The sequence below is a fragment of the Dendropsophus ebraccatus genome, chromosome 1, assembly GCF_027789765.1.
Source record: "Dendropsophus ebraccatus isolate aDenEbr1 chromosome 1, aDenEbr1.pat, whole genome shotgun sequence".
Classification (NCBI taxonomy): domain Eukaryota; kingdom Metazoa; phylum Chordata; class Amphibia; order Anura; family Hylidae; genus Dendropsophus; species Dendropsophus ebraccatus.
In genome coordinates, this window is record NC_091454.1 from 26,810,959 (window position 1) to 26,824,403 (window position 13,445).

The 13,445-nt window shown below is 39.9% G+C and overlaps 1 protein-coding gene across 1 annotated transcript in view; it reads left to right on the forward strand.

The window, feature by feature from the left end:
* Window positions 1-13,445, forward strand: part of RNF213 (ring finger protein 213) — a 74,183-nt gene that overhangs the window by 51,002 nt on the left and 9,736 nt on the right. Inside the window, exons 31-48 of the mRNA XM_069969150.1 lie at window positions 423-543; window positions 1,849-1,949; window positions 2,834-3,016; window positions 3,195-3,340; window positions 3,434-3,533; window positions 3,644-3,758; window positions 4,639-4,843; window positions 5,164-5,345; window positions 5,964-6,086; window positions 7,865-7,975; window positions 8,087-8,329; window positions 8,420-8,498; window positions 8,804-8,838; window positions 9,072-9,166; window positions 10,522-10,681; window positions 10,851-11,025; window positions 11,384-11,478; window positions 13,157-13,414. Of these exons, the coding sequence (XP_069825251.1) occupies window positions 423-543; window positions 1,849-1,949; window positions 2,834-3,016; window positions 3,195-3,340; window positions 3,434-3,533; window positions 3,644-3,758; window positions 4,639-4,843; window positions 5,164-5,345; window positions 5,964-6,086; window positions 7,865-7,975; window positions 8,087-8,329; window positions 8,420-8,498; window positions 8,804-8,838; window positions 9,072-9,166; window positions 10,522-10,681; window positions 10,851-11,025; window positions 11,384-11,478; window positions 13,157-13,414 (2,527 nt within the window). The remainder of the gene's footprint in view (window positions 1-422; window positions 544-1,848; window positions 1,950-2,833; window positions 3,017-3,194; window positions 3,341-3,433; window positions 3,534-3,643; window positions 3,759-4,638; window positions 4,844-5,163; window positions 5,346-5,963; window positions 6,087-7,864; window positions 7,976-8,086; window positions 8,330-8,419; window positions 8,499-8,803; window positions 8,839-9,071; window positions 9,167-10,521; window positions 10,682-10,850; window positions 11,026-11,383; window positions 11,479-13,156; window positions 13,415-13,445) is intronic.

The window sequence follows — 13,445 nt, forward strand, 5'->3', positions numbered from 1 at the left end:
CATCAGGGGACAGGACTGTGGAGTTAATCTCTCCATAGCTGTAACCCCTCTCTCCCAGGACAGAGAGTGCTGCTATACTGTGCCCACATCTGCCCTGCTCATTCCTCCATACTCCCTGCAGTCTCTGTCAGCCCTTGTGTTTCTCATCCTCTCCATTACTGTACAGTAACTTATAATATCACATATTCTGCTGTTTCTGAATGTTTGTTTCATCTGTTTTACATGTTATTCAGAATAATAAATCATTATTTTTGGGATGTGAAACCAATTGTCTGCATTTCTATGATTTCTTATGGGAAAATTTGCTTTGGTTTAAGAGTGGATTTGGATTACAAGCACGGCCCCGGAACAAATTATGCTCGTAATCCAAGGCACCACTGTATACAGTAAGCCTAACCATATACTCCTTGCTGATAACACAGGTCGGAGTGGAATTGCGTGTTTTCCATGGCCCTTTTTATGGAACATATGCTAGTGGATGAGTATCTTCAGGATCCAGACATGAGTCATATCATAATAGGACATACACACTTTCTTGGACGGGTAAAATATTTATTTTTTTATCATTTATCACTATAATAAAATACAGTAATGATACCTTATGTCTGCAATGTTTTACTGACGTAAAATCGTTCTGTGAACACTTATCTAGACAGTATAACGACAGCCCTGCTGAATCTAATCGTGATATATTGCTCTAGTCATCTGCAGCCCATAAGCAAACACCTAAATGCATCAGCACCTTTGTAGTATTTGTCCAATATACAATGCATTGCTGCCTTACTATTGTGCATCACATGTGTGCAACAAGGATAGGGACCAGCTTTATTCTGCACTCATTATATCAGCGTTGTTCAGATGAGTGGAGTGTGCGATAATATTGGATGCGAGAGCTATTTCTCTTAACTAAAAAGTGTATCTTGCAACTCCTATTAACATTATTATCCTATATTACCACCTGCCTGCCCAGGCTCAATCAATATATCCTACAAAAGAGGGCTAAACACAGATATAAACTCAAAAATCAAATGTGTTTATTCAATAATTCATAAATATTAAAAATATGCAGAACAGAGTAAAACAATTCTTCACACAGGACAGAATATCACAGCAGCATGATTGTATGGGAGGACAAATATGCACAGCAAAATCCTACTGTAAATCCACAATGGGTAAATCACGTGCCGACACTAATGTCTATTGCACTGCCCCTGCCAAAGTGCTCCAACCTCCCTACTCCTCTCAGATCCTAAAGTGCCAGTGCAACAATGGTCGAACATCCATGATAAGGATCAAAGACAATAAAAGCTGCAATATTACCAATAACACTGTGTGTAGTCCACCCCCAATGCGCGTTTCGCGTCCGGCTTGATCGCGTCTCTCGCGATGAAGACAGGTGGGAGAGCTTCAAACTGCTTTTTCATTATAAAAATTCATTTTCCGGCTAATAAACCCAAATACAAAGTTTCTTAAAATCGCCTGGACTATTGATTTCTGCCAAAAAAATAATGACAGTGACACTTTAACAATTTCATAAAAATATGCTGTACAAACATCATAATAAATATAGCTGTAAAGGCAAGGTAAAATATTATCATATTATCTAAATATACAATGCTTGCACATCGATAGATAGATAGGAGAGAGATGGATAGATAGATAGATAGATAGATAGATAGATAGATAGATAGATAGATAGGAATACATTGGTTCCTGAAGTGTAAAAGTTCATTGAAAGATCTTTCATTAGTCTGTCTAGTCACCATTTAGATGCCTAACTATATATATATATAAATATAATCTGTTAAATGAAAGTTATCGTCCTCATCATGATGCTTTCCTACCCAGTGCCTGGAGAACTTCAATGATATAAAGTCTCACAGGCCCTTCATGGCGGTGGTGGATGTCCTTCACAAGTGCAGATATGAAGTTTCTAAGTCTGTTTCAAGGTATTTGAATATAAGAAAAATTCACTTTAGTAGTTATGATATGCTTTGATTAGTTTAGATAATTCCTTATTATTAAATCTAGTGTGTCTTGATGCCAAATTTCACCTTTTAGATTCTCTTTTATTTGAAAAAAAGAGTGCAGCTATGAGTCTCTGCATGTCTACTCTCTGGTCACTGCTCAGACTGACTCATTGCAGGAGATGGGCTCTAAAGTCTGTGCAGCCTGTGGCCTGAGTTGGATGGAGAAGTGATCTGGAGATTGAGATGCACAATCACACACTACTTCTGGTTATATCTATCAATTGGTGGGAGACTATTCTAAGCTGGAATACCCTTACAATAATATGTTGTGCATAGAAAACATCCAAGCATCTAAATGCAAACACATAACTGTGAAGATAAAAAAAGGATTTATATTGTTGTGAATAGTGATGAGCGAAATTACAGTGGGAACAAAGTGAAGTGTATCGTTCCTATCTGTATTCCACTCATCGGGCTGCGGGGCTTTGAAGTCTGCTACGCTTCCTGAAGCTCCTCCCTGGGTGCTGAGAAAAAGATGCATCCAGTCCTGGAAGACTGGGAGAAGTTTCCCAGGACTGGATGCATCTTTTTCCAGCACATGGGGAGGAGCGTCCGGAAGCAGAGCACACTTCAAAGTCCCGCAGCCCGATGAGTGGAATACAGATAGGAACGATACACTTCACTTTGTTCCCACTGTAATTTCGCTCATCACTAGTTGTGAGTTTTAAACTGGAAACAAAACCAGTCCTAAATTCCATGGTTACAATGTTGAAATTAGTATTTTTTTCCCTTTTTTTCCCCTCTGCCATTTTACTTTCTTTTTCTCACGATAACATATATAAATAATCACATATTTTTTATAGGTTTGGAATGCAGATCTGTGCAATCTGCCAGAGTGATCCAAATGAACCAGTCTGCCTTCCCTGCCACCATATTTTCTGCAAGACTTGTGTGAGCGATTGTATAAATTCCGGCAATAAAAAGTGTCCTATTTGTATGAAACCGCTACCAGACGACTTCACTATTGTTATATCTAAAGAAATCAGGTAATGTTGTTACATTTATTCACACAGTAGTTTACTTTTCAATGTCATCTAGTATAAATATTATATATGTGAAAATACAAGATGCTCCAAGCTAATGTTTAAAATTATTACTAAATAAGAAAAATTCTTCTTTATAACACATTGTGAGCGTATAATATCATCTCCGCCTTTTTTGCAGGGATGCCATCCAGAGAACTCTTCAGTTTCAGAAGCGATGTAATGGATTCTTTGTGGATATTATATGCTCCATGTGCTTCAAAGATAACGCTCCACCAGACAAGGAGGTCATTGACCATCTACTGTCTTTACTTTTTGGCAATGTTGGTAAGTGTTTTTTTTTTTTCTTTTCTTTTTGCTTGTTTTAAAGGTTGAATATTATATTGGTCTTTTGTATAATCATAATCTTTGCTTTCTCAGAGCTAGGACATTACACAAGATCTCTGTCTCCCTTTGAGGACGCAGTTGATAAAACACCGGTGCTTCGCTCAGTTATACTGAAATTGCTTCTGAAATACAGGTAAAGAATAAAGTGAATGTTTACTTGTCTTTTTTTTTTTTTTACTTGCCACACACATTTTATGTCATATGTATAAGATTATATGTGTTTATAAACCTTTTATGATTTAGTTTTACAGATATAATAAAGTATGCTCAGGAATATTTTTACAAGGTGGAGAGAAACAACCTTCTTACTGTGCTGGACACCACAGAAGTCTACCTGCTGTTCGTAAACTGTTTAGAGGTAAGATACACACAATATGTGACCCTTGACAGTGCAATATGGAAATGGAGGTATTATACCTATATAATCTATCATATTTCTTTATGGTATTCAGGTGAAATACATATATCTCTACAGAATCAATTGCCACACAGTACTGCTGCTGCAGTTACAGGGCTTTGTTTTTTGTTTTTTTTTTTAGTAGAAGCTAAGGCTATGTTCCTGCAAAACTACAATGGTAAAAGGACATCTGTCTTTCTGGACAGCCGTAATTTTACTGCCCACTTCCTGCAGGGCATACAGCAGCTGATAAATACTGCAAATGTTAAAGTGTCACGGTCATTAAAAAAAATTTTTGCAGAGGTTTTAAGAAACTTTATATTGGGTTTATTAGCTGAAAAATTTATTTTTATCATGAACAAGCAGTTTGAAGCTCTCCCCACTGTCTTAATTGTTCTCATGGAGAGAGGGAAATGAGACACCAAAACAGGACAACAAAGAGTTAATTTAAAGCTACATCACCAGGCTCTCTCCTCTGATGTCACCATGGACCTATCTGACCTCTGAATAGCACTCTGAATCCCGCTGTGTAATCCTTTGTTCTCTGCTCTCTGCTGCCGACATTATCTCCTCGTCTCTCCTCCCCCCTCCCCCCTCCATAGCTCAGACAGGATCCATCTGATTGAGATTTCCTGATTCTGAGCAGTGGATGACAGAAAGGAGAGGAGGGGGCCCTGGGAAAAGGCTTTTTAAATGCAGATAATGGCATATTTGCCTAATAAACCCAATTACTACGTTTCTTAAAATCGCCTGGACTATTGATTTCTGCCCAAAAAATTAAAAAAATTAAGTATCGCTTTAATGACAAAATTCCTTTAATTACTTTGTTACTTTTTTGTAGGACTCATTGTTTGAGAAAGGACAAAGGATCCAGTTCTCTCCTTCAGACAGAGAAAAGTACTTAAAAGATGAAGGATCTTTTCTAGAATGTCTCATACAGAGCAGAGGAAACCACGATGACAAGACTGTACAGTTCCTTCAGGATGTGGCCAGAGTCAGGCTGGCGCTTAACACAGCGGCTGAATTATTGTCTGTCAAATCTAAAGGTAGAGTTTAAATGTGTTTCATTTATGAACATAGATAAGTATTGTTATAAGTAACGGCCTGTTACATACAGTAACATAATACAATTTTTAGCACAAAATAAATAGTAAAAACATTCTATACATTAGAAGATCACCACAACTCACCTTTGGGGGTAAAAAATAGTCCCTAATGCCGATCCAGGTTTTCGATGTAATACCCTCTTCCCATTGGTGGCTGTATGATTTTCATCTCTGGGCTCTCAGAAATAGGTTGTTGTACAGAGAGTCCTGGATGTTTGTTCTTTTTTCCATGAAAATAACTAATAGGTATTGTGTTTTAGGAGTCACCAATGAGAATTACCTGCTCTGTGTAAAGAAGTTCTGCTGCTTATCTGGGAATGACTGGCATAGAGTTTATTTGATTCGAAAGCTGGCAAATTTGGATGGTATAGACACTGTCCAAAGGCATTTCAAAGATCCTGCATTCAGGTGGCTTTTTCCTCCAGTAATACTGCAGAATAAGGTAAATCTATTTGTCTGTCTATCTATCTTTTTACCAACTTAAGAGTCCGGTGATTTAAATAAATTGTCAGCCGGCAGGGAGGGGGGGAACAAAATAAACAATCATTACTTACCTCTCCCCATGCCCACGAAGAGCTTGCTCATTTGTTTTCAGTCTTCCAACCAGGTCCAGCCACTGCAAGTAGGCCAGACAGGGCCAAGGACCCATAGCATATCCTTTAGAGTAGACAACCATACATGTTGGAGATGGGAATAACCCATCTGCCCTCACTGCGAGTAGAAATATAGGCACATATGGCTATATGTCATTGATGTTGTAGTGTCAGGCAGTATAGGAATATGTACTGTGCATATGATATCTAGCAGTGCGTGGTCAGTGCTGCCATAGAGAGAAAATTGTCAATCAAACAGCATATCTGTGTCTGTATTGTGTTACTTTCGGTGAAGGAGACTCACTCACTTAGATAACTAAGATGACAGGTACTCTGCAAACCAGTGGATGGTATGGAGCACCTACACCATCTGTCTGTAATCCTAAATATTACACACATAATTCAGAATATACCTGTATGACATGATTACAAAAACCTACATTACTCTTTTGATGTTTTTGTTGCAGAACTCTCAAACAAGCCAAATTGATCAGTTCCTGGTGTGCGGACACAGCTACAAAGTTCTGAGAGATGGGATTGGTAGAGCCATGATAGAGGGCAATAAAGAATGGATTGAAAAAGCCCTAGAGGTAGAGTATAACTATAGTCAATCAGCTCAAATTCATCTCAAAATATTGTCTAATTATTTGATACATTATTTTAAAAAAAATATATATATTTTTGTAAATACAACTCCGCCAACCCCCTCCCCCCTTAACTGGAGCCTCTACAGAATTGATGGTCTCGACTTAGTATAGGTGATCAGTATCAGATTGATTGAGGTTTGACTCTTGTTACGTAATGGCTTTGTTTGCCGTTTCAGCACTGCGCCATTCACTTAAATAGATCTAAGTTGCTTTGAGCTTTAGTGCAAGGCACAACCATTACTAAGCATACAGCACAGAATTGTGTCTGGTAAATCATGAAGTTAATACATTGTTTGTTGGGGCGCTGCATCCCCTTCACTGATCAGCATCTTCTTACCAAACTGCACATCATTGGGTGAAGTATTAGTTGCATTTACAAGGCCTAACATGTTGTGCTCCCATCAACAAGTCATAGGAAACAGTGTAAAAAGCTGAACAGAAGTAGAATGGATGTTTTTAATCCAATTCAGCCTATAGTGAACCAGAGGAAGACAAAAAGTAATATAAGGAAGCAGTTCATTTTAATTTGAAGGAAGAAAAAGAAAAATCCCAACTCAAATATTGCAATCGGAAGAAGTCGCTATACTTGTGATATTATATACAAAAAAGTCACCCAGGCCACTTTTGAGCTTTTTTAGTGAGTTCACCATGACACCAATAAAAACGTAACCAGCCTAAGGGTCCTATTACATGGCCCAATGCCTCCTGTAAGTGAGCCTATTACAAGGTTTGATAAACGTTTAGCAAGGGCTGCATGGACATCATTAGCAATGTCCGTGCAGTCCTAATCTGTATACGTTACCTCTCCACGGTCCTGTTTTTTTTTTTCTGCCCTCTGCTCGCTTCTCGGAGCCACCATTGTAGCTTCAGAGCGCGTCTCTCAACTGACAGGCCGCTCAGCCAATAACTGTCTGGAAGCGCCTCACTCAATGATAGGCTGAGCGACCTCTTAGTTCAGAGACCCGCTCTAAAGCTATAGTGGTGGCTAATGGAAGTGAGTAGTGTACAGAAGAGCATCGGCACCGTGAAGAGATGCTATTACACTTAGAGATGCGCGGTTGGCGGACAATGATTTTAGGTCAGTACTAAAAGACATGATCAGCCGATGATTGTTGTCTCTATTACACAGAGCAATAATCGGCCTGATTCAGTCTATGTAATGCACCTGTCATGAAGTACACGGGCCTGATTGGCAGGAAATCCATTCTGCCGCTGGGTTGCAGAATGGGGGTTGCATGGCATGGTTGTATCAAGGGATACCTGAATTTCCGGTGGCAGAATGGATTTCACACCAATCGGGTCAGCATACAGTACTTCATTAGAGGTAAGCCCTTTTCCATGTCCATTTAAAATACAGGTGGTTAGTAATCCCATTATAGACTTTTCCTTCCCATGTAAATAATATTACGTTTATAATTGTTAAACTTATTAAATCCTTGTGTTACTTATTATTATTATTATTAATAATATTATTATTGTTGTTATTATTATTATTATTATTATTTTAAAGAGATAAAAAAATAAATGCAAACCTGGCACTTCAGACCACACGCTGTAATGTGAATGAACACTAAAATGTTCTTTTTGGCCTAAAGTCATTATTTGATGTCCCATAACACTATAAATACCACTTTCAGTATTTATATGTGTTTTATATATGTTGTTTTACAGTTACCTCATAGTAACATTGCCGGTTAGTAATCTTATTTTTCCTTCCTAAGGGGTGTACAAATCCCAAACATGAAGTGGCTTCCTACCTACTTCTCGCTGTTTTCCGTGAAATAACCTTGTATTATGGGGTCCAAAATAATCCAGTACATGGGACAGTGCCTGTAAGTGCTTCACTAAGTTACTGAAATAGTTGTTATATCTTTATATTTTTTTTGATGTCTAATATATCAGCGACTGATCGGGTTTGTTCACTGACTTGTTGTTCATCATAGGAACATGAAGACATGAAAAGTTCTATTAAGAACATCAACATTCTCCAAGAGGGAGCCACCAGAGCCTTTGTGGAGACATTGCTGAACAACAGCCGACCAGTACTACATGTTGCTCCTGGCATTAGAGGCTCACAAGTCACTGTGTTCGGACTGGCTGTACATTTGGCTGCTGTGCTGCTGAATGGCAATAATCGCCTTCTCTCTCCACTAAGAAATTTGTCTTTTTCTCCTGAAAGAATGCAGGTATAAGTTGCCGGATAGTGTGTTAAACAATCCTCTAGTAGTTAAACATAAAAAATATACTAAATTTTTTTTTTTTTAAATAAATTATAGAATTCCTTCTTACCAACAATGCCAGAAGACTTGATTGTCTACGCTAGAGGTGCCATGCGTGAACAGCTGCACTGGTACCGTAAGTGATATTTACTTTGTAAAAGGGGGTTAAAGGGGATTCCAACTAACACCTATGCTGTTAGAGTGACTGCTGCCATAACCAGGTTAGGCAGAGTTGGGGAGGCCTCATTCCTGGGATAAAATTGAGTACAAGAGGCACACACCCTCTCATTCACTCACAGCAGGACACTGAGCACAGCGGGATTCCGCGGCGAAGAGCTCCACTGAGGAATTCCACCGTATTTGCTCAGTGTGAACATACCCTTACACTTAAATATTTTTAAATGTAACCTGATAAATATGCTTTTCTTTTATCTCCAATAGGTTGTCCTAATGGTCACTACTGTGCTATTGGCGAGGTAAGTTTTGTGAACTACACAAACTTGTAAAGGGGATATTGCTTATTTGCGATATATTATAAGAGAAATTTTATGAGCTATAAAGTTCATTTTATATGAACAGTATGTACAGAGTCTGATGGAACTTGGCACGTTTTTTTATGTCGAATAGTGACACACAGTTCAATCACACATTTCCAAGAGGAATAACGGGAATAATATTTTCATTTGTGCTCTAATTTTTTTTTCTCCAGTGTGGACAGCCAATGCAGTTGAGTCGATGCTTAGACTGCGGAGCTGCTGTTGGTGGGCAAAACCATGCACCTTATCAGGGATTCGAGCGTGTTCAGTATGTTTCTGTTGCATTTTTTTTTCTTTAAGATTAAAATGAAAAGGATCACATGATACATTTAGAAAAATTTAAACTATTTGCAATTCTTGATTGATTGTCTGGAAAGGTCTATTTTACGTTGATTTGTTCAGGATTATAGTATGCTAAACGTAACCGTAAAAAAATCCACCAGAACTGTAAAGACTATGGGGGAGATTTATCAAACATGGGGGGAGATTTATCAAACATGGTGTAAAGTGAAACTGGCTCAGTTGCCCCTAGCAACCAATCAGATTCCACCTTTCATTTTCCAAAGAGTCTGTGAGGAATGAAAGGCGGAATCTGATTGGTTGCTAGGGGCAACTGAGCCAGTTTCACTTTACACCAGGTTTGATAAATCTCCCCCATGGTGTATAGTGAAACAGTCTCAGTTGCCCCTAGCAACCAATCAGATTCCACTTTTCTTTCCTCGCAGACTCTTTGGAAAATGAAAGGTGGAATCTGATTGGTTGCTAGGGGCAACTGGGCCAGTTTCACTTTACACCATGTTTGCTAAATCCCCCCCTATGTATTCTTTTGAAGTGAAAGCATTTCAGTTCAACTTTTTGACAATTCCCCAAAAGTTGCACTCCTAGCTCTCCACATTCTTGTTTGCTCTGCATTACCTCTTCCTTCTTCCTGCTGTTATTATATTAAAGGGGTTATCCAGCACTACAAAAACATGGCCACTTTTCCCCCCTACTGTTGTCTCCAGTTCAGGTGCGGTTTGCAATTAAGCTCCATTTACTTCATTGGAACTGAGTTTCAAAACCCCGCCCAAACTGGAGACAACAGTAGGGGGAAATTGGCCATGTTTTTGTAGCGCTGGATAACCCCTTTAAAAAGGGAGGTTGGAGCTGGAAGCCTGTCATAACCAAACCAATATTTATGTCACACCCATGGCTTTGAGCGGGATCTCAGATGTGCATGCACAGCCATCCGCAGCCTGCGTGAACAGGCACAGACCCCTGCAATCAATATGAGGGATCCATGTGGCACAGATCGTGGCCAAAACACAAATTGGTAGCACATACGGATATGTGTACGGGGCCATAGAAATGAATGGGTCTGCTTTCTGCTAGTACCCGCAGCTATGGCTAGAATTAGCAAATGTGTTATTTTTTTGAGTAACATGAAATTAGCGGTTATAATATGAAAGTTGCACAAGCCAAAGTTTTTTTTTTCCCAACAATCACATTAATTAATACATTAATACATTTCCATTCTCTTCATGTACTGCTATGGCAAGTGTAAAGGGTTCACTTGTGTTGCACATAGTTTGCATTACATGTAACTGGTTTAAGATATTAAGGTGTTTCTCCTTGTGCATATAGGAATGATGGGGATCGTACACAGACAGGACACGTCTTGGGACTCCCACAGAGACAAGGAACAGTTATAGCTCCAGACCGGGATATACCTACTCCTGCATTTATTTTACTGAGGATGGTGACACATCTATCAATGCTGCTGGGATCTGAGGAGGATATACAGGTACTTATCACAATGGTGGCCTATACTAGTAACAGTATCCTGTGTTGTAGTGAGGTCAGAAGAGCTTGTAGAGCTCTATTTTTGTTAGTGAAGAAAGCGGGCTATGGAACAGTGACCTTACAGCATGTACAAACAAGTCTCACCCACTGTTCCTTCTCCTGTGTAACAGAGTGTGATGGGCATTGTAAAGCCGACTGTTCCAGATGTTACAAGTTTCTTATTCCGTCACATTGAGAAAGATCTAGAATATCTGATGAATACTCTTGGAAAGAGTGCAGATGACACCACTACCACAGTACATCTTGTACTTTGTCAGATGCTGAATCCCGATCAGCGCGGACAGTGTAAGTTTATCTGCAAAATCACCTGCGGATCCAGAACATCTGGCATTTTATGGGCATACATTCTTCTGGCTTTAGCAGAGTGAATGGGGACCTATTGTGACCTGTATGCTTGAAGCTGTCACCTTGAGGCTGCTCTTACACAATGCAGTTTTTACTGCATCTTTGAAACCAGGTGTGGATCATCATGATAATATAAAAAAATGATAACATAAAAAAATCAGCCATTAGACGTTAATATTAAAAACTGCATGTGTTTTTAATGCAGTACTGGACTGTGTAAGAGGGGCTTTAGAGAAGAAGTTATTGACACTTTTTGTACCTGTACAACACTTATGATAAATCTCTACCAATACCTCAGGGCCTGTACACTTCGATGAAGTTTGGTCGACAAAAGAAAGTAGAAACAGCTGGGAGAAACACTTTGCTGCCATTGTCATTGCACCTGTGCTTAAGGTAAAATTCGTCATTGTAAACCTATCCAACAAGTTAAGGGTCATCCGGTAAAAAAAGAGAAAATTCAAATAAACTGGTGCTGGAAGGTTATACAGATTTGTAAATTACTTCTATTTACAAAATTCAGCTGTTGTATGTACTGCAGGAAATGGTGTATTATTTTCAGTCTGACATGGTGCTCTCTGCTGCCTTTTCTGTCCTTGACAAGAACTATCTACTCTCTGGACAGTTCCTGAAAATCTCTACTGCTCTGGACAGTTCCTGACATGGACAGAGGTGGCAGCAGAGAGCACTGTGTCAGACTGAAAAGAATACATCACTTCCTGCAGGACATACAACAGCTGATAAGTACTAGAAGACTTGAGATTTTTAAATAGAAGTAATTTACAAATCTATTTAACTTTCTGGCAGCAGTTGATTTGAAAACAATACCGCTTTAAACCTATCCAATATTGCAGTGCAAGCCATATACTTGCTTTAGCAGAGGGTACATTCTCCAAGCCACTCTGTGTTTGTTCAATAGTCACATACTTTTAAGGATGCAATTGTCATACTGTATACACTAGATACCAAAAGTGCTATTACCTCATAAAATAAGAATTACAAAGTTGCCCAACATATGTTATACCTAGGGATGAGCGCATTTACAGTCAGTACAAGTGAAGCAAAATGCTAGGCTCAGCGGTTGGCTTTCCAGCTGGCTGCCTTTGAACCCTCTGCTGCTCTTTGCCGCTCCTCTCTGGGTGCCTGGAAAAGCTGAACCCAGTCCTGGGAATCTAGAAGAAGTGGAGCAGCATGGAGTTCAAAGGCAGCCAGCTGACAAGCCGACCTCCGAGCCTAGTGAAGCGAAGCACTTTGCTAGTACTATAAATCTGCTCATCCCTAGTTATAGCAAACAAAAAAATATTTAAAGGGGTTGTCCGGCGATAAAAAATTATTCACAGAATAACACACATTACAAAGTTATACAACTTTGTAATGTATGTTATGTCTGTGAATGGCCCCCTTCCCCGTGTCCCACCACCCCCACCCGTGTACCCGGAAGTGTGGTGCGCTATACATTACCTGTCACGTGCCGACCACGGTCTCCGATCCTCAGCAGTGACGTCTTCTTCGGGAGGCCAGCGGATCTTCCCGAGTGCCGGCCGCCCTCTGCAGCGTCATCTGAAGCTCAGCCGCGATTGGCTGAGCATAACTGTGCTCAGCCAATCGCGGCTGAGCAGCTGATGACGTGGCCGCGTCATCAGCCGCTCAGCCGCGATTGGCTAAGCACAGTTATGCTCAGCCAATCGCGGCTGAGCTTCGGATGACGCTGCAGAGGGCGGCCGGCACTCGGGAAGATCCGCTGGCCTCCCGAAGAAGACGTCACTGCTGACGATCGGAGACCGTGGACGACACGAGATGCGGTGAGTATAATGCACCACACTTCCGGGTCTAGCGTGAGTGGGGGGAAACACGGGGAAGGGGGCCATTCACAGACATAACATACATTACAAAGTTGTATAACTTTGTAATGTGTGTTATTCTGTGAATAATTTTTTATCGCCGGACAACCCCTTTAATTATCTTGTCACTTCACAAATAATGAAACAGTTAACAGTTTTCTTTGTTTGTTGTTGTTTTTTATTGGCTGCATATTATATATTGAGTGATTTCTAATCATTTCCTGCATACACAGAGTCTGGATAAGGATCTTACCAGAGTGAATAATTACATCAGCAAAGATGAGAGAATAAGCTCAAACCCCATCGTAAGGCTTGTGTACGGTGACCCATTGAAAAGTGGAGAGAAACTGGAATTACCACGGGACAGTCACGTACATTGTTCCAAAATCTGGAGCTGCAGAGAGAGGATCTCCATAGAATATTTAATGCACATCGTTCAGCAAGTAGATGGAAAGAACGCTCTGCCACTGTTATGGAGGTTCTTGGAGAAGGTAAGATGCTATATATGCTGTTGTTTGTTCA